General features: G+C 45.0%; 4 protein-coding genes across 7 annotated transcripts; 2 read left to right on the top strand and 2 right to left on the bottom strand.

Moving 5' to 3' along the window:
- Window positions 1-132: 132 nt before the first annotated feature.
- On the top strand, window positions 133-9,747 carry gpr155a (G protein-coupled receptor 155a). Of its 3 annotated transcripts, none has more exons than XM_067255409.1 (16): window positions 133-249; window positions 1,761-2,261; window positions 2,518-2,917; window positions 3,494-3,662; window positions 3,996-4,151; window positions 4,873-4,956; window positions 5,075-5,195; window positions 5,329-5,413; window positions 5,576-5,666; window positions 6,431-6,632; window positions 6,781-6,870; window positions 7,341-7,471; window positions 7,682-7,777; window positions 7,876-7,940; window positions 8,023-8,160; window positions 8,711-9,747. In XM_067255409.1, the coding sequence occupies exons 2-16, from the start codon at window positions 1,817-1,819 to the stop codon at window positions 8,904-8,906; spliced, it is 2,469 nt and encodes an 822-aa protein (XP_067111510.1). In that variant the 5' UTR covers window positions 133-249; window positions 1,761-1,816; the 3' UTR covers window positions 8,907-9,747. The 3 variants fall into 3 exon arrangements, with proteins under 3 accessions (XP_067111510.1, XP_067111526.1, XP_067111518.1); XM_067255425.1 differs by lacking the exon at window positions 8,711-9,747 and adding an exon at window positions 8,314-8,596; XM_067255417.1 differs by having other exon boundaries at window positions 219-249; window positions 1,740-2,261.
- A 227-nt stretch (window positions 9,748-9,974) lies between these two features.
- scrn3 (secernin 3) lies at window positions 9,975-12,863 on the bottom strand. 2 transcript variants are annotated; one of them, XM_067255438.1, is made up of 8 exons: window positions 12,596-12,863; window positions 12,268-12,424; window positions 11,896-12,077; window positions 11,416-11,615; window positions 11,109-11,321; window positions 10,829-10,991; window positions 10,538-10,718; window positions 9,975-10,394 (listed from the first exon to the last, which is right to left on the bottom strand). In XM_067255438.1, the coding sequence occupies exons 2-8, from the start codon at window positions 12,421-12,423 to the stop codon at window positions 10,233-10,235; spliced, it is 1,257 nt and encodes a 418-aa protein (XP_067111539.1). In that variant the 5' UTR covers window position 12,424; window positions 12,596-12,863; the 3' UTR covers window positions 9,975-10,232. The 2 variants fall into 2 exon arrangements, with proteins under 2 accessions (XP_067111539.1, XP_067111547.1); XM_067255446.1 differs by lacking the exon at window positions 12,596-12,863 and having other exon boundaries at window positions 12,268-12,552.
- A 192-nt stretch (window positions 12,864-13,055) lies between these two features.
- Window positions 13,056-17,629, top strand: cir1 (corepressor interacting with RBPJ, CIR1). Its single transcript, XM_067227558.1, has 10 exons — window positions 13,056-13,215; window positions 13,518-13,612; window positions 13,745-13,818; window positions 13,956-13,969; window positions 14,166-14,218; window positions 14,313-14,361; window positions 14,506-14,626; window positions 15,363-15,469; window positions 15,847-15,932; window positions 16,136-17,629. The coding sequence occupies exons 1-10, from the start codon at window positions 13,144-13,146 to the stop codon at window positions 17,031-17,033; spliced, it is 1,569 nt and encodes a 522-aa protein (XP_067083659.1). The 5' UTR covers window positions 13,056-13,143; the 3' UTR covers window positions 17,034-17,629.
- A 2,598-nt stretch (window positions 17,630-20,227) lies between these two features.
- On the bottom strand, window positions 20,228-22,056 carry sp9 (sp9 transcription factor). Its single transcript, XM_067227559.1, has 2 exons — window positions 22,036-22,056; window positions 20,228-21,526 (listed from the first exon to the last, which is right to left on the bottom strand). Exons 1-2 carry the CDS (start codon window positions 22,054-22,056, stop codon window positions 20,228-20,230), a joined length of 1,320 nt encoding a protein of 439 aa, XP_067083660.1.
- Between the last annotated feature and the right edge of the window lie 616 nt (window positions 22,057-22,672).

Raw genomic sequence — 22,672 nt, 5'->3', positions numbered from 1 at the left:
TCAGCCGGGCTGCAGGCGGCTGCAGGCACTGCATTAAGTCGAACGCACGTGCACTACGCAACGGTGCGTTCTTGAATGCGCACCACAACACAGCGCATCTCCATGAGAGTCTCTAGTGCAAGTTGCAGAACTGTTCCCTCCCTCCCCCATGCTGCGGATTGGTTGAGTCCTTGCTGTCAATGCTTGAACAAAACTAACGATAACACACCGCACCGGTAGCTAGGGCGCCCGACATGGACATAAGTTTTGGTAAGTCCTTGAACAGCCTCGTCTTTTTGTTTTCCTTTGCTTAGATAGGAATGTATATTTTTTCAGCCAAGAGCTTGTCAAGCGCTTGATAACATTGGCAAGCCAGAAGGCCATGTGCCTTTCTGATTGTTTGTTATAAATAGCCCCCGGCAGCTGGTAATGCTAAGCTTTACTAGCTCGTAAACATGGTTGGCTACTCTTTGTATTTAAATAACATTTTGTTTTATTTACCTTGTCTAACCTTTATTAAAACTAGTATACATTGTTAGCTAACTAGTAAGCCCAATGGGAAACCGTTAACGTTATCAGTAGCTTGGTGCCACGGTGGAGCTTGCGCTACATGCACTTTCTCCCAGTCGCTTAGCTACATTTCTCAGATCACCTCCACATCATCTAGTCACTTGTGCACATCACTAAAGCAATCTCTCATAACCCCTTATGTTATCTTCGGATCATTGTGACCCACCGTCGTGTTGGGACAACTTCACCTCATACAAAAATAAAGTGAAGCATTTTCTTTTAACTGTCTCAGATCCCCCACAGCGCGAAGGTTAAAAGAAAATGCTTTTTATTTGTTTTTGTGTTGGGTAAAGTTGTCGCAACACAACGATGGGTCGTTGTGAACCTTCGGATCATTGTGACCCGAAGGCAGCACAAGGGTTAAATAAAAAGACAATTGCCTCGATGCATTCATGCAAGTTATGATGTCGTCTGCTCTTTCGTACATTATAAATTGCTTAGGCCCTATCTCATGTTGATCAAAATGCATTAAACTGGTTCTCTGTTGAATAGTCTTACCCAACTAAAACATCTAGGCATTACCTAGTTAATTGCACGAATCACCACATGCAAATTGGTTGAACCAGTGGTCGTAGTTGTATTTCCCCCTGCACTGTGTACAGAATTGCCCAAGGGGTATTTCCTATGTTTACATTTCTACAAAGTTTGAATTTTCGTCTCCTTCTGCGATGCAGTGCTGTACAACAGTCTTGTCTTTCAACAATTTACAGTACAAACGGTAAAAGCGTCAATGTGAATTCTGTCCAATCTCTTGCAATCAATCTCCCACACAGCCTACACACTTAAGTAATGTGTAGCTACGTTTGTTTAAATTGATACGCCATACAGAGAAAGTGCAACCCTGGGCATTTTCAATATGTGTAATCAAAACCATAGCCTAAGTTTATATCAGAAACTGCTTAAGGAATACCCTGAACTTAGGACTTTGAGCAAGTCACTGTGCTTTGGATTTTGAGGACAGTCATCGGGTGTCGCAGTTTGTACAAATTGTTTTCAGAAATGTACGTACTGTTATGCGAATGTTAAAGGTGATTCGAGAAATATACCAAAGCGACTGAGAACACACCGCGAAAACACGTCACGTTTCTATCAAACAACTGTCGTACGTGTTTCACTTTTTGTGTCTTCAAACTGCATAGCCTGCGTTGACTCCCCAAATGACATTTGTAACTGTACTTCAATATTGACAGATCCCTGTCACTTCTCTTCAGCTCCTGGATGTGCCGTCTGCAAACAGCCTTGACAGTGATGTGAGCAGCGTGTTTAGATGGCCACAATGGATTCCCCCGACACCAGTCACCAGGCAAACCTGCCCTATGGGGGGGGGCCGAGCCCCCCTACTCCTACCCCTCCAACTTCGATGTCGATCGACAAACTTTTCCCCGCCCTCCTGGAGTGTTTTGGGATTATATTGTGTGGATACATTGCTGGAAGAACAAACGTCATCACCTCCACACAAGCCAAAGGATTAGGGAACTTTGTGTCCAAGTTTGCCTTACCAGCATTGCTGTTCAAGAACATGGTCCTGTTGGACTTTGGTAATGTGATCTGGCCCTTCCTCTGGAGCATTCTCATCGCCAAAGTGTCTGTGTTCTTCATTGTGTGTTTGCTCACCTTGCTTGTTGCCAGTCCCGACAGTCGTTTTAGCAAAGCGGGTCTCTTCTCCATATTTGCTACCCAAAGCAATGATTTTGCTTTGGGATACCCTATCGGTAAGTGTCATACTGTCTGTTTGGCAATGAAAGTGTATAGTTGTGTGTCTCCATCTTGAACCATAAGTCACATGTTACCTGTCGAGTAGCTCGTTCACAAGCTCTAACGGCATGTGAAGAGGCAGTTATTCTTCTTGAGAGGTTCGAACAAGAACTAATTGAAACTAAACTCAGCAAGTCTAACAGGTGTGTCCACAGTGAACAATGTGCTCTGGTCCTGTTCTAAAAAAAACGTACCCGTCTCCTCTTTCAACAGTGGAGGCGTTGTACGGGAACACCTACCCAGAGTACCTCCAGTACATCTACCTGGTGGCGCCCGTGTCCCTCATGCTCCTGAACCCCATTGGCTTTGCCTTCTGTGAGGTCCAGAAGTGGCGGGACCAGAGGGCCCAGCAGCAGACCAAGCTCCAGGTCGTAGGAGTGGTCCTAATGCAGGTTCTGAAGAACCCCATCGTGTTCATGGTGGTGGTCGGCATCGTCGCCCACTTTGCCCTGTGCCAGAGGATCCCTGCCTTCATGGAGGAGTTTGTGGACGGCCTGGCCAACTCTTTCGGGGGCGCGGCCCTCTTCTACCTGGGCCTCTCCATGGTGGGCCAGCTAGGGAAGATGACCCGGTCCACAGTTGTGGCTCTGATTCTGCTCATTACTGCAAAGCTGTGAGTCAATCTAGTTGACCATTTAGCATTGATAAAAACACACCTTCCCTCACTCCAGAAGTTATTCATCTAGATTCCAGAACCATCCCCTCGTTCGACATTAATGGGCCGTTTTGCTGTTGTACGTTCGTCTTCAGCCTGCGCCGGTCGTCTCACAGCTTGTGTTGTGAGCGTACAGTGATAACATGTTGTCTGTGTTACAAAGCTGCTGTTAATTGTAGGCTTTCACAAGTTCCCAGCAAAGGTATTACTATGCAGGTCTCAGCCTGAGGAAACAGCGGCAAAAACATGTTTTTGTTCCCGCAGTGGGTGAAGGGTGACTCAATCCTGTTACAAAGACACCAAGGAGGTTATGGAAGAGCTAGTTCTGTACTGGAAATATGGCCAGGAATGCAGCAGTCTATATCCCCTTACAGATTTTTTATTATTTTTAGACATTGATCTTTGTAAATGTGTCAATAAAAGTTGCGGCACACTTGAATTAGAGAGGTACAGTATCAATCGAATGATGCCATTGTTTTCTCACGGTAGAACATGTAAATGCTCACTGAGGTATAAGTCCCTTCTCTGCTGTAGGTTGCTGATGCCGTTGATCTGCAGGGAGCTGGTGGAGCTGTTGGACACAGGAACCACCAGCTCTCTCAACCGCTCCAGCCTGTCCAACTACGCCTTCCTGTACGGGGTGTTCCCCACCGCCCCCAGCGTGGCCATCTACGCCGCTCACTACGGCATGGAGCTGGATGTGGTGAGGCCCCTGTCTCCTGGCAACAGGCCCCTGTCTCCTGGCAACAGGCCCACAGGCCCCTGGCAACAGGCCCCTGTCTCCTGGCAACAGGCCCACAGGCCCCTGTCTCCTGGCAACAGGCCCACAGGCCCCTGTCTCCCGGCAACAGGCCCCTGGCAACAGGCCTACAGGCCCACAGGCCCCTGGCAACAGGCCTACAGGCCCACAGCATCAACACAGAGCCACCCATATCATCACATCAGCAACAACACGATCTTGTGTTGTTTTCCCACCTGATGGGTTACCTCCGGGATGGTGCTGAGCACGATCTTGTGTTGTTTTCCCACCTGATAGGTTACCTCCGGGATGGTGCTGAGCACGTTCCTCTCAGCTCCGATCATGTACGTGTCCGCCTGGCTGCTGGCAATCCCCTCCATGGATCCCAAGCCACTGATGGACTCACTGCAGAGTGTCAGTTTCAACATCAGCATTGTCAGCTTAGTGGCCCTGGTGAGTGAATCCGAGCTTCTGTCATTAACTGTAATCTCTTTCAGAGCTGGGTTTATGCAGGATGTCCTGTCTTTACAGCCTTAAATCTGATTAAATTATTACCTGTGACTAAGGCACTAGTGGTTTCTTATTATACTTTGTCTTGTGAAACGGTTCTGTGTTCATGTCTATACAGCTGTGTCAGTTTTTGTCCAACCAAATCAATGAAAACTAAACAAAGAGAAGTTTATTGTCAATAGAGGGAGTCAGGTGGCTGAGCGGTGAGGGAATCGGGCTAGTAGTCCGAAGGTTGCCAGTTCGATTCCCGGTCATGCCAACTGACGTTGTGTCCTTGGGCAAGGCACTTCACCCTACTTGCCTCGGGGGGAATGTCCCTGTACTTACTGTAAGTCGCTCTGGATAAGAGCGTCTGCTAAATGACTAAATGTAAATGTAGATGTTTGTCTTGGACATATACTCTGTCTCCTATGAAGCAGTGTCATTGTCAGTTCCTTATCGGCTCAACTATGAAATGTGAACGGTTTCAATTGCTTGAGTGGATTAGCTGTAGATAAGACGACTCAGAGAATGAGGAACCATTCTTATGCCAACTGTGTTTTGTCTCTGATTTCTGTTCCTGGTCTCAAGAGTTAATTTAGGCACAGCCTCTATTTCCTGTAAGTCACATGTGGAGGAGACCTTGCCGCACATGTAATGCTGAGTTTCTGTTCTCCTCTCTCAGGTTTGGACCACAGCTGTTATGTTATTGAGTAAGAAATTCAAGAGACTACCTCACATGTTTACAGTCCAACTTTTCCTCGCACAAGTAAGGTTCTATTGCACCCCAAACATTGATCAGTCATGACCGATGCCAAATACTGAGAAAGTCATGCAAGAGATCAAATTCAATTTATTCAATGAACATCTTTCCTCCGTTGACATAGTTTTTAGCTAGCATTGGTATGATCCTCTGGAACTTTGTGGTGAGGAAGGACAGCTTCATCGGGCAGGTGTTGACATTCGTTCTTCTGTATGGCTCCCTGTACAGCACCTATGTATGGTCAGGTATGTCCTCAGGTGCTCTACTACTACAACACTTTAATGCTGTGTTTGTGTCTTCAACATCTGCATACTATTAACCTATACCAGGTTTTCTCCGCGCAGTAGATAGACTTGAAGAGAATGCTCTGTGTCTTAGGGGTGATTGCACTTTCCCTCGTGCTCATGAAGAGGGGCAGGGATCTGAGAGTGAGACCAGGAGTCCTGCTTATCGCAGGCTGGGGGTGAGTCATGCGCTTTGAATAAGTATGAAAACACTACGCAAACATTGTCCCCGTGACACGGCGGCCTTGGTTCGTCATCTGCGCTGTTTGTTTGTTGAAACGACGCTAGGGGAGCCTTTTGTTGAATGTTCCCGACATCCCCTCCTGTGTTGACCCTGACAGGGTGCCAGCTGTGGCGACCGCTGTGCTGCTCATGGCCGGGGAGAGGATGTCCGACACCATCGACTCAGCCTTCTTCTACGGCAGATCTCAGGTGAGGGGCCTCGGAGAGAGAGGGCCGAGAGAGGATAGATACGTGAGAGGCCGTGGGGAGAGAGGGCCGAGAGAGGATAGATACGTGAGAGGCCTTGGAGAGAGAGGGCCGAGAGAGGATAGATACTTTTGTTCAGCCTAAAGCTTGAAAATGTTCAGCGTGCTTTGTATGGCTTGCATGCTATTATTTACATTTACATGTATTCATTTAGCAGACGCTTTTATCCAAAGCGACTTCCAAGAGAGAGCTTTACAAAGTGCATAGGTCACTGATCATAACAACAAGATAGCCACAAAACATTGCGAGTAGCCAAAACATGAAGCACACATTGTGACCAACCAAAATAAGTGCCAAAGGGAAGAACCATAAGAGCTTGTAGTTAAACAAGTTACAATTAAACAACATGAACCGCTATAAGTGCAAGTGTACCTGTGGAAAAAAGCAAGCAACAATAATAAAAACAATATATCACAGCGAGTACAAAAAACTTAAGTCAGTTACCATTAACCACAAGAGCAACAAGTCTCTAAGCAAGAGTCATTGTGATCCTTGAGGAAACTAACATCGGGTCAAGCGAACCGTTCCTAAGTACCGTTGTACTATTATAGTTTGCCCCGGTACTGCATCTCTCGTGTCAAGTTCGTGTCAAGTTTTTGTGCCACCTTGCCACAATTCTGGGTACATTGAATATGCGGACACCTAAAACTGTCATTCAGACTGCGGTGTCCCACCCCTCTGACCCCCTGCTGTCGTTCTGCTGTCAGATGATCTGCTCGACGGTGGTTCTGGTGTGCAGCATCGTGCTAGCTGGAGGCTCTCTGGTGGGTTTGAGTCGGGGGAGCTGGGATGCAGACTACCAGGTGCTGGAGAGGGTACCTGTGGCCATCAACGCCGAGGATCTGAGCCCCGAGGACACCCCGGAGATTGTGTTTGAGCCAGAAGTTCTACCGAGACTCACCAACCCAGGTGGGTTTCAGATGTCAGACATGACTCTATGGGTTTCCCATTCATATGATGAAATATTGGAGCCTTCAATTTCTATTCTGTTTATACCTTCCTGTTTTTTTATTCCTTGTTATCATCCAGAAAACGGAACTGTTCTTTGTGTTGTCAGATTGCCACGTGTGTGACTGTGTCTCACCCCAGCCCATGCCAGATATGATTATCAGCGCTACCGTGAATGACACAACAGTCACACTGACAGGTGCAGTAGTGTGGTGCAATGGAGACACTCCCAATCCTTTGTTTGAACGTACTGAGATTTGTATTCTGGTTTTGAGCTCATACGCGTTGAGCTGAGAAATACGTTTTGTACAATGTTAGAAATGAAACAAATGTGGAATGAAAGTTGTTATCCGGGTATTGATTTCATTCGACCTCTGTGTAATCATGTCTACCATCTCGTAACATCCTCAATTACTCCTAACACGACATTCCATGGCATGAATCATTTACTCTGCCTCACCGCAAGTGTTCATGAAATCAATTTTTACAATTTCAGTTTAAATCTGATGGACTGAGATGACCCTAGTTACCTATGACTTTATATTACCCATGACCACACTCTCTTGTAGCCCTCAGAGGCACGTCTCTGATTTTGTCGGCCTGGACTCAAACGTCCAGATTCTCACCGTGAAATCTGTGTCACTTCCTGTCCTCTGCCGCCCTCCGCAGGTCAGTGTGGGAGTCGCTGTGAGTCTACAGACTGTCTTCTGGCCCAGGAGGAGCAGCTTAGACAGGTGGCAGATAAGCAGGTGGGCCGCCACGCCCTCCTGGTCCTGCTCCTCATGGTCTTCATGCTCGCCGTGAGTCCCCCCCCCCCCCCCCCCCCCCCCCCCGCGCTAGGGCCCGCTCCATAAACGACACCAACAAACGCCCGTGCCTCGTGAAATGAACGCTTAAGCTACCGTAGGTTTTAATCAGACAGAACCTTTGTTCTCCTCTCTCCTTCTCCTCTCCTCCTCTCTCCTCCTCTCTCCTTCTCTCCTTCTCCTCTCTCCTTCTCCTCTCTCCAGAACCTCTCCAGCTGCCTGTGGTGGCTCTTCAACCGCATTCCAGGAAGGCTCTATCTGGAGCTGCAGTTTCTCTGTGCCGTGGTCAACTACGGGCAGGTGCGTCTCCCACAATGCAACGGGGTGGGTGGAGAAGCTGCTGGATTTGGTTTTGCACTGGAAGTTCCACTTGGCTTGTTGTGTTTTTTTCCCCGTAGGGTTTCATTTCCTTTGGGATCTTTGGCCTCGACAAACATTTGATAATACTACCGTTTAAAAGGAGGTAAGAGACGCCGTTCTGAGAGTCTGTGTCGCAGGCACATCTCTGTGTTACTGTGTCTCTGAAAGGTGTGTGCGGTGTTCAGATTCTCCAGGCTGTGGCATCGGGGAGGACAGGAAGGGCCCACGCAGCCCAATGTGTCCGAGGACATCTCCATGACCTGCTCTCAGTTCACCAAGTACCACCACAAGCAGTGTGTCCAGGACATAGTCCAGAAGAAGAGGTGAGGGTTCAATCCACATCACCCGAACCTTCCATGTTGCTCTCGTGTTTTACACGAACACGCGCTGCTTTGGCTGCGCCCTCTTATTGGTTGATCTAGGATTTTGATGATGTGATTCCCACGTCTGAATTCTATACTCATGCACTGCCCCAGACACTGACATAGTCGAGTACAACTACAGGTATGTAAATACACACGTGGATATATTTGATCCTTCTTACCACAGTTATTCTTTAAAGCATTTGCTTTGCTAGTTGTTGCTTTGCGTCCCGCATCGTGCTCCGTTCTTCTTTACTGCTCTCACTTTCGCTTTCTAGTTCTTCTTCTCCTTCCTGCTCCTTTGGTTCCCGTTAGTCTTGGCGGCTGTGGAGGGATCTTAACCCTTAACCCTCACAATGACCCTTAACCCCTCGGGTCATTGTGAGCCTTCGGGTCATTGGGACAACTTGTATTAGTTAAAGTTGCCGCGACAAGACGATGGTTCCCAATGACCCGAAGGCAGCACAAGGGTTAACCGGCCCGTGGGGGACCCCTCTCCTTTGACCCGTAGGTGTGGGGAGAGGACGGTGGCGGACACTTTCCTGGGCAGTGAGCTAGTTGAGTGGCTGCTGCAGGTGGGCTTGGTGAGGGACCGCGGGGAGGCGGCGCTGTACGGGGCGCGGCTGCAGCAGGGAGGGCTGCTCCAGCACATCACGCAGGAGCACGACTTCCAGGACGACGGCCTGTATTACCGCTTCACGGCCTAGGGCAGCCAATCAGGACCAGAGTGGGAGGGGCTCTGGATGATGAAGGGATCATCTGCCTACCTCGCGTTACTAACCTCTAGTGTTGTGTGTTGTTGTAATATCTAAATATGCAGTCACTGAATTAGCACTCACAACATGAACGCAGGCTAGTTATGTTTCTGTCTAATGCTTGAATTGTTTTTGTAATGATAAAGTTGTTAAATATGTATACTGGGGCCGTGGAATGTAATTTAGTATTGATACTAAATTTATCAATTGATACTAAAGCTACTGTTATTGAGTTATATCAAGTTCAGTGGAAACAGTAAGATCTCAGGAAATGCTTGGATGGGATGTCATAACCAATATTATTGGCATGACTACAAATGTTATGACATCTAGATTAACATCTAGATTATAAATTTTAATATACATTATTATACAATTGTATAATATAGAATGGAGTTTATGGTCAGATTATTCTCACTAATTACTATGGATTTAACACTTGTGTTATCTTCAGGTCATTCTGACCCATCAGTCATTGTGATCCACCGTCGTATTGCGTCATCTTTACCGCATACAAAAACAAAGTGAAGCATTTTCTTTTAACCGTTGGGCTGTCTCAGACCCCCCACATTGCGAAGGTTAAAATAAAATTATTTTTATTTGTTTTTGTATTGGGTAAAATTGGGTAAACACAACGATGGTTCGTTATGAACCTTTAGGTCATGTGACCCGAAGGCAGCACAAGAATTAATACAAAGAACTACTGAAGTAAAACTTAATTGCAAGGAGATTGAAAACAAATGTGCCACTTTTTTTGCGTAACCTTAGATTATAGGTTATGTATTTGTTACATTGTACATTATGGGATGGTGACTGGAAACAGTGGATCTCAGACATGTCATTCTATAGAATTGTAAGTTATTTTATTTTATGTCCATTCCTGATTTGGCTTCATGGAAGCTTGCTTATTGGTTTGGCAAATTTTTCATGTTTCTTGACTGAACCAGAATGTATTATTAACATGTAGAATGAGAAATATTTCCATAATTCCCAACCTCTGGGATAAAACAATAAAACAGATTGACTGATTGGGAGACTTTAATATCGTTCGCTTTTCTTGTTTTGTCTCTGTTCTGAGTAAAGCATATTATATACAATCATATACAAACTTGGTAACAGCTGTCTGTTATGGTTTCATTATTATTCAGAACATGATACATTCCTAACATGCTGTGATGAACTAATACTACACTCAAATTCTGTTTAGTTTTTTTCTTTTACTGTGTAATTCAAGAGGTTCTTCCAGTGAGAATCAGCTGTTAGACATGCAAACTGTGTTCAGGGTTTGCTGTATGCAATCATCTCTTCCTCAACAGAGCTTGAGAACAGATTCACCACCAGTGAAGAGTCTTCCACTCCACTTGACAGAAATGTCTCCATTTCAGCCATCTTCTTCTGCTCTAGCTGCCTCATATTCTGCATGATCATCTTTCCTTTTTCCTAAAAAGGAGGGGGGAGAAAACAGCCATAAATTACTAGGTACTGTTTGTGTGCATGTAACCTCTCTTTTGACGCACACTTATTAAGTATTGTATTTGTTTCCTGATGAAGGGCACAAACAACGTCAGTTGAAGGTTCTGGACCTTTGTGGTTTCAATGATGGCCGTCACCACCTCGTGCTTGAGAAACAGAGGGTGTTTGCGATCTGGCTTGCTCTGGAAACGAGGTTTCTTCTTCGCAGGGTCGTCGGGCCCGTAACAGGGAGAACACGTGTGCTTCAGCTGTTTTATGTCGTTCACAAAGATGAACGGTTTGAAAACAGACCTGCGGCATGAGGGGAAAAAAAGGCTTTACTCGACGTTAAATAGTTCAACGATGTAACGATGACAAGGCAAAGCATAGCGATGGCAACAACTGTCCTCGGATCTTCATACCGCTCAGGATCAGGGGTGCTGGTGAAGTAGTGCACCCCAGGAAGAGCAGGGTCCCTGGGCACCACGGACACCATGCTTCCTGTGGTCATATACATCCCCTCCATGTTGATGCCACTCTCCTTATCCCTGAGGATGTCCATCATCGTCTTGGCGGTGATGTGACCTGCGGAAACACAATACGAACGCCATTCAACGCCAATCGCGGAATCTATTTGCAATGCAGAAATTATTGGGGTCGTTGGGATACACGTCTGAAAGAACCCTTGCATGCTGTATTAACCGTTGCTCTTTTCCAATAAGTTGCGTCCTTCACAGAACCGGCTCCCAGAAGCCTCTATTCTGGCTGTCGTCAAGAAAGAGTACACCTCGGCGAAACTGAACTGTCCCTTCCCGTCCCACCAGCCTCGGCTCCTGGCGTACTCCCTCATCTCCGGGTGTTCCTTGTCTATCTTTGTGGTTATGGAGTACTGGTTGGAGATGTTACGATACCCATCTAAAAGCAGAACATGGACAGTCCGTCAACTCGCCACAACACACAACTCACCACAAGAATCTCTATTCTTATATTAGTTCAAACATCTGATCACCTTCCACTCTCTCTGCCGCCCAGTACTTCCCAGACGTCTCCAGAATCCAAGCCTCGGTCCTGTCAGAGATGAGGAAGCTGTTGTGGTATGTGAAGCCGCACTCGTCCTCCATGCAGTTTCCTCCTTGTCCATATTTCTCCAGTAGTTCCGTGATAACATCCATGGCCTTCTCAGCAGAATCAGCTCTCTCCAGTCCAAGTCTGGGAAAATAAATACCCGCCCGGCTTATAAAATCAATGTATTATTTATAGAGCACTATTAAAAAGAACTACCGTTGGCCAATGTGCTGTACATTAAAACATGAATTACCATCAAATTCAACCAGACGGGCACAAAGTCACACATGAAACAAAAACAGTTCAAGCATCGCATCACAAACTGTCAGCCTTTTTTCTATTTGATGCCTTCTTGTTCACTGGCTTCCTCGTCAACATGAGCTGTGTATCGAAGTAACAGACGAGAACCAGAGTTGTGACTCACCGTACCATGTCCATGCCGAGGAGGGCCTCTCCATCATCCGCGTTGTCTCTGCCCCACACTGCCTCATTCCCAATACACACCTGATGCTCATTTGCACCCATCTCGGCCCCCCACAGCCAGGCTGGTCTGCTCAACGCCACCGCATAGGTGTGGGAGGCCTGTTCAATCTCAATGTAGGTACACTAGGGTAGAAACGAGAGGAGAGAACGGTTCAACTGTCATATTTTGACTATCTTGTGACAGACTCAGACACTAGTGCATATTTGCCGTCATATTTCTCCTCAGGCAAAACACATGACAATAAAATAGTTGACACTAAAAGAGAACTGGAATATACACTTTTGAGATTGATGCTGCAAATCAGGGACTAACCTCAACTTTATCCTCTTTATTGTAGTCTTTAGCAGGAAAGTATACCACCTCCTGGACTTCATCACAGGGTCTATCGGAGTTTTTCCCAAAGATGATTCGTTGCTCCTCAGTGGAAGGGGGCAGCGCCACAAAAGTGTCACAGGAGAATGGGTACATCCTGTGTAAATACGTAGTTAGCAATGACTGGCCCAAAAAACTACTGTCTAAATGAGAACTTTGATGGCCAAAACCGTCTTGCACTGTCGCAGCGAGACGACCACTTAGCTTTGCATGGATCTCCTGAGAGCTAATAATAACTGGTGGCTTCGGATGAAAAGGGTCACGTTACCTGCTGCGATTGTGGTCAGTTGTACTGGGACAGCTAAAACCTATCAGTGGATGGTTCTGAGGCGAGTCGTCTAACAGCCGCTTGAAACAACACAATTACAATCTCACTTTCATTTCATGCCTCAGTTTCAAGACCATGTTTTGATGTGTATGTTGTTATGATCCCCGACGTCTCACTGAACGGGGCCAGGAAGGATCTCACAGTCCTCTTGATTGACAGAATTGTAATAATAACTTAGTTCCATCATCAGTATTCGTTATCTTATGTTTTGAAGTATGGGTTTGAGCGGTTCATTATATGTACTCTCCGGGAATGGAAAGTCAGTACAAACTCCGCAGTTCCGATAAATAAACGTCTAACAGTGGGTAACAAAACGTGTGTACCCAATGTGACGAACGTGTCACTCGCTAAAGCGTAAACCGGAAGTATGCTTAGCTTGAAGCTCACGTTGTTTATGTTTATAAAGCTAGCTGTGTGCAGCATCATCTCAGAAGCTACAACATTCAACGAATTAGTTTGAGAATTGCGAATCCTGTAATCCGTCAACCATGGGGAAATCATTTGCCAATTTTATGTGCAAGAAGGATTTCCATCCTGCATCAAAGTCAAATATAAAAAAAGTGAGTGTTTTGAGTTTTCCTACTAGACTAGCTAAGCTAACGTTAGCAAACTACTAGACTAGCTAGCCTAGCATACTGTATGTCGATGTTGTCAGATTAATTGAATTGTCCTTTTGAAAATAGTTTTTCAAACATTTGTTCATACAGTATCTAACATTATGTATTCTATATGAATAACAGATATCGCTTCATACTTAAGCGATGACGTTTAGGTACCGTTGCTGCATTGTCTGGGTGACCATCTTCAGAGATGCACTGTAGTTAATTTCGTGTATTTTGATCAAACCCCATTAATTTTCCAGGTATGGATAGCGGAACAAAAATTAACCTTCGACAAGAAAAAGCAGGAAGACCTCATGCAGGCTTACCTCAAGGAACAAGACACGTACAACAACAGGTACGATTCTGAACCCATCAAGTCACTGTTATCAAACTAGCTCCAGTTGCTTCCCAACATTTCTTATTTGTGTCAGAGATATTTGACCGACAATATTGTGTGTATTTAATGCACGTGATATATCTTTCCTAGATTATTGATGGGTGACGACCGTGTGAAAAATGGTCTCAATTTCATGTACGAGGCTCCGCCAGGAGCGTCGAAAGGTAACTGCAGTGATTTCTGGTGCTGCATGGCCTCCTATCTGGAAACTCTTTATACTACATGTTAGAGCGTTATGTACGACCGAGGCAAACCTGACCATTATTGTTTTTCCTCCCACATCAAATCATCAACTGAAAAGAGGAGACCAAGGAGGTACAGTACAAACATGATCATCTCTATAGGCTACAAGAAATTGAACTGTATTTGAAAGGCAGTGCCCCTGCCAGCATGCAACATAAATTATCTTTAAATATACTGTATATGTTGAAAGGCTGTACGGACTGGTCTACTTCTCCCAGAGCTTTGTTTAAGATCAGTTCTTTATTGTGTTTTTTTTTTTTTTTTTCAGGACGGGGAGTCGGAGTATAAGTTTGAGTGGCAGAAAGGGGCTCCTCGTGAAAAGTAAATTTATTCATTTATTTTCTTTATTTAACAGATTTCTACTTCAGCTGTAGCACTTGCTTTCATTCGTACTTTTGTTGCCTCTCTAATTTAGGTATGCAAAGGATGACATGAACATCAGAGATCAGCCGTTTGGGATTCAGGTGAGTTTTCTTGACATTTATTTGTAAAACATTTAAATTAGATGTTTACAAAGTACATTTGTCTTCAGTCAAATCTAAGGGCAGTCGCTGGCTCGTGTTGGTTTTGCTAGACTGATGGCATCTGGTTATTTAATTCATTTTCAGGTTCGCAATGTGAGGTGCATCAAGTGTCACAAGTGGGGCCATGTGAACACAGACAGAGAGTGCCCTCTCTTCGGCCTGTCCGGCATCAATGCTAGCTCAGTGGCCACAGAAGAAGCGGCAGGTATGTGACTCCACAAATGTGTCTATAACGGATCTCAAATGGGCTATGCTTACACATTATATGGATGCTGTAGAGTAAACCACAAACACGGGTTTCGGTGTTGTTGGGTGATTTGTTCTTAGCCTGGTGTTGGAGGTCCAAAAGGAGTGTGTTGACTGAATACATTTTAATTTAATACATTTTAACGGGCTTAAAAAAATCATAATTACAAGTCATTTTAGAACATCTATTCAGCTGAACGGAAGAAAATCAGGCGATGTTCAACATCGCCGTTGGCCTTGCGGTATTTGTGGGGTGGTTGGATAGCCCTTGTGTTGCCGCAGCGACTGCTGCCCCCCCCCCCCCCCCTCCCCTCCCTATCGCTTTCTCTCTCCTCTGGTGCTCTGTCGGGGCCCCCAAAACCTCAGCTGATACCGACTCCGAGCAATCAGGAAGTTGAGTAGTAAAGTAATGTGTTTACTCTGGGTGAGTCCAGCGCATGGTGTTGATGGTGGAGGGCTTTAATGGCGCCCTTCCTGTGCCAGGAGAAAAATGCAATTATTGTGTATTCTGATCCCCCCTAACTGCTACTCTGGGGGTGAATGGAATAGTATGATTTTCTCAGCCGGAACACGAGTAAGTTGATTTGGTGTCCCTTTTCTGTTAACAAAGCCGCCCCTGAATTCCCCACTGTGGAGGCAGTTGCGGGTAGGAGCAGACATCAATGGGACTTTAAGGCTGTGATTTGTGCTAACAGGTCCGTCAATGCACCCCTCGGAGTTAATGGCGGAGATGCGAAACAGTGGGTTTGCCCTGAAAAAATGTGTCCTTGGGAGAAATTCTACTGTTTGTGATCCGTCGCAGGTAATCGCATGCCGCACTCCCCTTTTCTCTCGCACGCACACACACACACACACACACACACACACACAAACATATTGCCCCAGCCCCCCCCTCCTCCCAAGGAGCAACAATATCCATGGCAGATCCCTGGTCTAAATGTGATTGCTGAAAAGTGGCCAATTATCAGAGTAAACCACAGAACCATTCCAGTCTGAGAAAGTTTAGTCAAGTGGGAAGATTTGATGAAACTAGCATCCCAAAAGTTATCAAACTGTAGAAAGACCAGATGCAGTGTTATAACGTTTACAATCCCCCTAGGAAGCACATCCCTCTTACACATGCTTCCCGTTCAGCTATCCAGGAGGCCTCTCATGGCAATGTGATGTCTTATCCCACAGGAGTATGTGGCCAGTGAGGAGGACGAGGATCCTGAGGTGGAGTTCCTCAAGTCATTGACCACCAAGCAGAAACAAAAGCTTCTCAGGTAGGGATAAAGTATCATTGGCACATGTCACATTTATCTGACGTGCCGATTTCCAGATGATACCGTTGAGGACCGTGCAATTCATTCATGGATAACACACGAATAATAAATGTTCCTGCAGTGCTGCACAGTGTCTTGGGTTTGAGTTACACCGTGATGCACAACCCCAGGTAGCAAGTCTAATTCTGTCTTTGTTGCTACAGGAAACTTGACCGTTTGGAGAAGAAGGAGAAGAAGGAGAAAAAGAGCAAGAAGCAGAAGAAGAAGAAGAAAAGCAAAGGAAAGCAGAAGAAGAGACGGGACAGCAGCGACTCCTCCAGCGACTCCTCCAGCGACGACTCCGACAGCAGCAGCCATGACGACGCGTCTCCGAGCCGGGAGAGGAAGAGCGGGAGAAGGGACTCCGGTCAGACGCCCGTCCAGCTGAAGAGCCAGGCCGGGGGCTCGGCTCCCAGGAGCCCATCACGGAGCCCTCAGCCCGGACAGAAGCTCAACGAGACGGCCGCGGCTCCCAGGGAGACCGTCCAGCCCAGCCCAGACAGACGCAGACAAGGCAGCAGGGAGCGGGAGAGGCAGCGGAGGCAGAGTAACGAGAGGCAGCGGGGGCAGAGTAACGAGAGGCAGCGGGGGCAGAGTAATGGGAGGGCGGAGAGAGGTAGAGGGGAGCGAGGCAGTAACCAGGACTCCGGCGAGGGCAAGGGAAGAGCCAGGAAGGAGAGGAGCAGAAGTGGGAGCAAAGATCGAGCGAAAGGCGGAACGGATGAGAACAGGAGGAGCAGGGAAAGGGGGAGAGGAACAGGAGGGAACAGGAGGAGCAGGAGCAGAGATGGAGTTAAGGACAGAGCAGTAAACGAGAGAAGAAGTAGAGAAAGGGGGAGGGTAGGGGAAGCAAAAAGGAGTTTGAGCCGTAGCAGAGGTGGAGGCCGGGAAACGTGCGGCAAGCGGAGAAGTAGGAGCAGAGACGGAGCCAAGGGTCGAGGGAGGAACCAGAGGAGCGGAAGTAGAGAAAGAGGGAGGAACCAGAGGAGCGCAAGTAGAGAAAAAGGGAGAGAGCGACGATCAGGAAGTGGGAGCAGAGAAAGGGCAGAGAGAAAGAACTGAGTTTGTGTTTTTATTTTCCTGAAAGACACATTTGTATTTGGACTCAAACTGTGATGGATGTGATGTGTGTGTGTGTGTGTATAGGCTGCTGTCTCAAGGTACAGCTAGTTTGGTTAGGATTAGGATTGACTTCATTTATACAACCCATTGCGAGTCCAGATTTGGACAAATGTCATACAGTATTGTATCCAACAGAGGGCAGCAATAGACCTGATAAAACTTCAATTAAATGTTTTCAGATTATTGTACGAAAGGCTCTGCTTTAAGTGCATCGGATAGGCATATTACTTTAAAATCAAACTTGTTTGGGGAAAAATTGTACAGTATAATATTATACTTCTATTACAACATTTTATTTCAATCAAATGTTTTGGGGTTGAATTGCCATGTTTCCACAATACTTGTGATAAACTGCTACCATTTAGTGGTACAGTTTATCAGGCTACTAAAAGGTATGGCAACAAGTTATGTCAACCGTGACAATATAGGCCATGGACCCTATAGCATGCTATACACAAATTGGTTTTAAACATATTAAAGTCTTGGGTTCATGGCATGTAAAGATTGTTGAATAAAGACAATGCCGTTCGAATTAACGTTTGATTCCCTGTTGCGTTTATTTGCCCTGGAATTATTTGTTATTATTAAGGTGAAATTATTTAAGATTTCGCCTATATTTCCTTTGGGGGACAATGAAATGAGCATTATTTCGGGAGGTATAATAAAATACAGGTTTTCACTCTTATTTTAGTCATGTCGACTCTGATAAACTAGCGAGAAATTATCATTGTTTTCTGAAATGTTATATTGCTTAATCACTATGTGCTATATGTTGTAGGGTCTGATAAATGTTTGGTTACATAAAAATTGTATATGGGCTATTTATAACAAATATTATTATTTGTATAGTTATTATTGTGTCATGAAAAATATTTAAGCGACCTGACGTCGTTAGGCTAAATGATAGACAATGCATGGCCCCTGGGATTCTAAAAGACTGGCGGGCGCGGAAATGTGTCCTTAGTCCCGTAAAGTCGTTCTGGTTTTCTGGTCTTTCATCTCCTTTGTTGTGGCTTGAAAACAAAGATGACTTCTGCCTAATTCTCAGCAAGAGGGCATTCCAGGGAAACTCAACAAAGCGATAACTGACAGCACTGACTGTCCGCTGCCCCAGGCGTCACACCCCTCTGAGCATTTAGACGCACTACATCTTGTTGATTTTAACCCCCTTTTGTAGCCGTGCAATTGTGGACTATGTTCACGAATTACTCCACGTAACTAATCGGTTCCGTCTCTTGACAATGAAATGAAATGTTTAGGCCTATGTGATAAAAAAACAAACATGAAAATAACAATGCCTAATAAGCCCACGTTTTAAGGAGAGAGGAACAATTCTCCCCCCCAAAAAAATATAGGCTGAGAAAGTTATCTGTAAACGATAGCCTAGATTGTTGTTGAAAATGTTCTTGGTTTATTTCTCATAAAAAATATAGCCTTTAAGGATTATAAACTTCTAATTTCTTATTTGGTGACCTTTTGCTGAATTCAATTTATATGTTCCGTCTACACGATTATTATACATTCTGAATGGCCAAATAATGTATTGTAAGATACAAATTCTAGATAACCTATGTCCTTAAAATTTCCCTTAAAACCTGCTACACAAAAGGAAATGAAAATAATGTTCTCCTATTTCCTTCTGGTCAATTTAACTTCCTTTTTAGAGGCGGGTTGTCTGGATGAGGCGCCTCTCCCCATCGTATTCCCAGGCCCGGGCTCACGCTGTAATTATTCCCCGGGTTTTTCTTTGAGATCGGACGCTGCACTGGGTAAGCACAAAGACGTCAGAGAGCATCCTTGAACCCTTTCAACACAGGGCCACTGATATTCAAATAACATGCAGGCACCATTTGACTGCTCTGCGACAAGAGCATTTCAGATTCAACATTTGCATATGGCTTTTTGCCCCTTCTTCTTTTCAAAAGTTTGGAAACAGTTCCCATAACATTTAGTGCTGCGGTTTGAGCTAAGATAAAGATGCTTTATCCCTTTTCCTGGACTGCCATCTTCTTATTTGACATGCAAATTAAAGCAGTTAATTTGGACAATTAAAATAAATATTCAAAGGGGCCTTTGTCATCAAAACCCCCTCGGAAACCTCCAGATAAAGTAAAACTGAACAAATGATGTCTCAGAGATTAATTAGATATTTGATAAGACACGAATCCCTAATCGCAAATACAAGGCACATGGGGCTACGATCTGCTCCAAGTCATAATTAATACCATTTAACAAGATTTCATTTGGGCATGAAATGTCTTTTCCGGGGCATTAACTATTGATTTTCTCCCAAGAGAAAAGGCCCGTCAAGGTGTGATTGCCTATATCAGCAATACAAGATTGATTTAAGGAACAGTCTTATCAACATTCGGCGCTGTGCAGTAGCCTATGTCTATGATTTATCCACTAAAATGTATTTCCTTTGCTTATAATTTATTTTAATTTGTAGCCTTTGTTGCCTAATGAAAATTAATGTGACATAAAAACTGAAACATTGCCATCACACGACAACAGCCTCAGATTTGTAGATTATTTTAATTATGACAAAATGAAAGGCTTATACGTGTGACTCTATACAGGTAAACATTTATATATTTTTTTGCAAAGAAATAAAATGGTTAACTGAATTTTAAAAAGCTGTGTACATACATATCCACAAAGTGCGTTGAAAGTAAACTCCCTGATTTTCAGGTTCCCAAACACGAATAAAACAATCATAATTAACATTTACATAAAATTAACACATTGTTTGTCCTCAATATTGTACACGATAGCAACTCACATGGTTCAACCAAGTTCATTTGGGTAGCGCACCCCCACGCACTGATCCGTGCAAAAAGTCATCCATTTAATTTTCAAGTGGACAGATTTACTGAAAATTGTGCCATTTCATATGTTTCTGCATTTTGTTGAGTAATTACGAATTCAACATACCGTTCAAATGCCTGTCAGAATCAGGTTTTGTTTACAAATAGCCAATACTCGTTTACTTCACTTAAAATAATTCCCTCATATGCCCAAAAAAAAGCGTTGGCATATTTGTCTCTTTATTGTCTTTCAGACCCGTGTTTACGTGCAGGTTTGATAGGTATGTTGGCGTGAAGTGAGGTCATTAAAATGCCAAAAACAACCATTTAGGGCTCGTCGTGAGGAGAGGGGTCCTTGGCCGTGATTCTGGGATTTACACCGTCTAAAATGAGTTCAGGGGATTCAGACCGTGGCGTCTCCAGGTTACTGGTGTCGGTGTCACTGTCGCTTCCCTTTTTGCTTCCTCCGCCGGCAGTGTGCGTTTTAATGTGCTTGCTCAAATGGTCGCTCCTCATAAAGCGCTTGTTGCATACTGGACAAGCAAACCTTTTCTCACCGGTGTGTGTGCGAAGGTGTCTCTGAAGTTCATCAGATCTAGTAAATCTTTTGCCACAGAATAGCCAATTACAGACAAAAGGCCGCTCGCCAGTATGCCATCTCAAATGAGCCTTGAGGTGACTGGTTTTTCCATACACCTTACCACAGCCGGGTATGTGACAACTGTGAAGTCCCTTCCTCCGTAGACTGGCCCCTGCCGGTCCCAGGCGTTCAGCCTCCTGACAGTTCGGACAGTCGCACGTTGCTCTGCCGGAATACCTCCTTGATGACCTTGAGGAGCCGCTTATTCCTGAACTGCCACCTGAAATCATGGCGTTGGCGGCCGACGCGTCCGTGTACGTTGGAATGACTGTCTTGAAACCTTCTTGTGTTAACAGGTGCTGGCTAGTGGAAAGTAGGTGAGACGCCGTGGGGCTTATACCGGTGGAGCTGAATGCCGAGTGTGTCAAGGTCGAGAAATCGGTGTTGTAACCACTGAGTTGGGAATGTATGGCTTGTGGGGTCCCGGAGTGCAGGGAAGTCTGCAGCGTGCTCGCAGGATTCTGGACCTCCAGCCACGAGCCAGGGTTGGTGTGGACGTCCCACCACGAGGACGCCCCGTTCGCCACATCACCCGAGATAGTTGAATGGAACCCAGACTTGTACCACGACTCATATGGATGTGCCATGCCAACCCGCGGGTACAGGCTTTCTGCCGATGTGTGAACTTTGGAGATGAAAGCTGATTGGCCGGACTCTTGAGAAGAAACGCTCGCCGAGTTGGAGAACAGACTGCTGTAGTCTGTTGAAAATGCCGAGGAGGTCGGGGAGGTGGAAGCTAAGCAAAACGCGCTGTTCCCGGTGCCACCAGTTGATGTTAGTCCGGTCGATCCGCGGCTCGTTGCCACAGTGAATCCAGGCAGACTGGATCCTAGATTGCAACTAGAGGATGATCTTTTCCAGGGATGAAATCCACCTTTGGAAAATGCACTTGTGTCAGGTAACGTGGTAAGAGGGCTTGTATTACCAATTTTGTTACAGGTTGCAGCCAGCATTGCTAGAGGGGTAGTTCCGAATCGTGGTTCTTCCTGAAAAAGAGACAAGTTATTCAGTTAGATGTGTAAACAACAGTATTTTCCCATCAAAGTGGTAGTTCCATTTTCTTTTCTTTTTTTTGCATTTTTGAATTACGGTGTATTTACCCTAAGGTATCATACGCCTCCCTCGATCAAAATTCGAACTTGTGAATTTAAGAGAATGTTTAGAAAAATCAGTAAACTGTCAACAAAAATAACGATTGAACTAAATTGGGTGTCATAATAACTGAAGATACCCCAAAAAATAGTTTAGGCTGTGGTGACACTGTTTTGGAAAGTTGTGCTAGTTGCTTTCCGATTGAACAGAGGCAGTTACGCAGCTTTTTACAACTTTTTATGTGTATGTATATCATGTAAACACTCTTAACATATATAGTCCAATACTGAATCAAAATAATCTGGTGTTATGACCCTAAAATACAAAGTATTCACTGTCAAAAATACGGTTTCTGAAGTAAACTATTTAACTTTTACGCACGGAATTAAAAACGTCTACTTACTCCGAGTATAGACGTAGCCATATCCAGGCCCTGTGCTATGTTGAAACTGGCCACAGTAGTACACAATAATGTAAGGTTCCAATGTGATCCAAGCTCAGTGATTTTCTGAAGTCACACGGTTTCTCTCTTGGCTCGGAGCTCACACACTACGTAGTTGTAGAGAGCACGTTCTTTGAAGTACAGCTGGCAAAAGCATGCAGCCAATCTAAGGGCTGGAATCTTTGCAAGGGGGTAAAGTCCACCAATGAGAGACTCGACCATGGACAGAAACGCTAAAAGCTTCATGTCAATCATTATGTTTTGTGCAGCTCTGACTGTCAAGCAAGAAACGTTTTGGTGTTTTTTTTAATACATTTAATGTAGCCTATTCTCCCATCAAGGCTCAATGTCTCCTTTCATTGTAGAACCGAGCTCATATTGGTATAAGCCTGTCCTCTCCAACAGGTAAGCACTTGATATCATTTTCTTTTAAGACATCATGACGAATTTATTCTCTGTAGATGCATTTTTAAAACATTACAAATGTTATTAAGATTAATTCGAAAAACGGTCTTAAATTACGCACTCGTTCGAAAGATGTGTATATTAATTTATGATACCAATGATAAAGGGTCGACACGTGCGTAAAGGCGTTGGG

The sequence above is a fragment of the Osmerus mordax genome, chromosome 2, assembly GCF_038355195.1.
Source record: "Osmerus mordax isolate fOsmMor3 chromosome 2, fOsmMor3.pri, whole genome shotgun sequence".
Classification (NCBI taxonomy): Eukaryota; Metazoa; Chordata; class Actinopteri; order Osmeriformes; family Osmeridae; genus Osmerus; species Osmerus mordax.
This window is presented reverse-complemented; position numbering and strand designations above follow the sequence as displayed.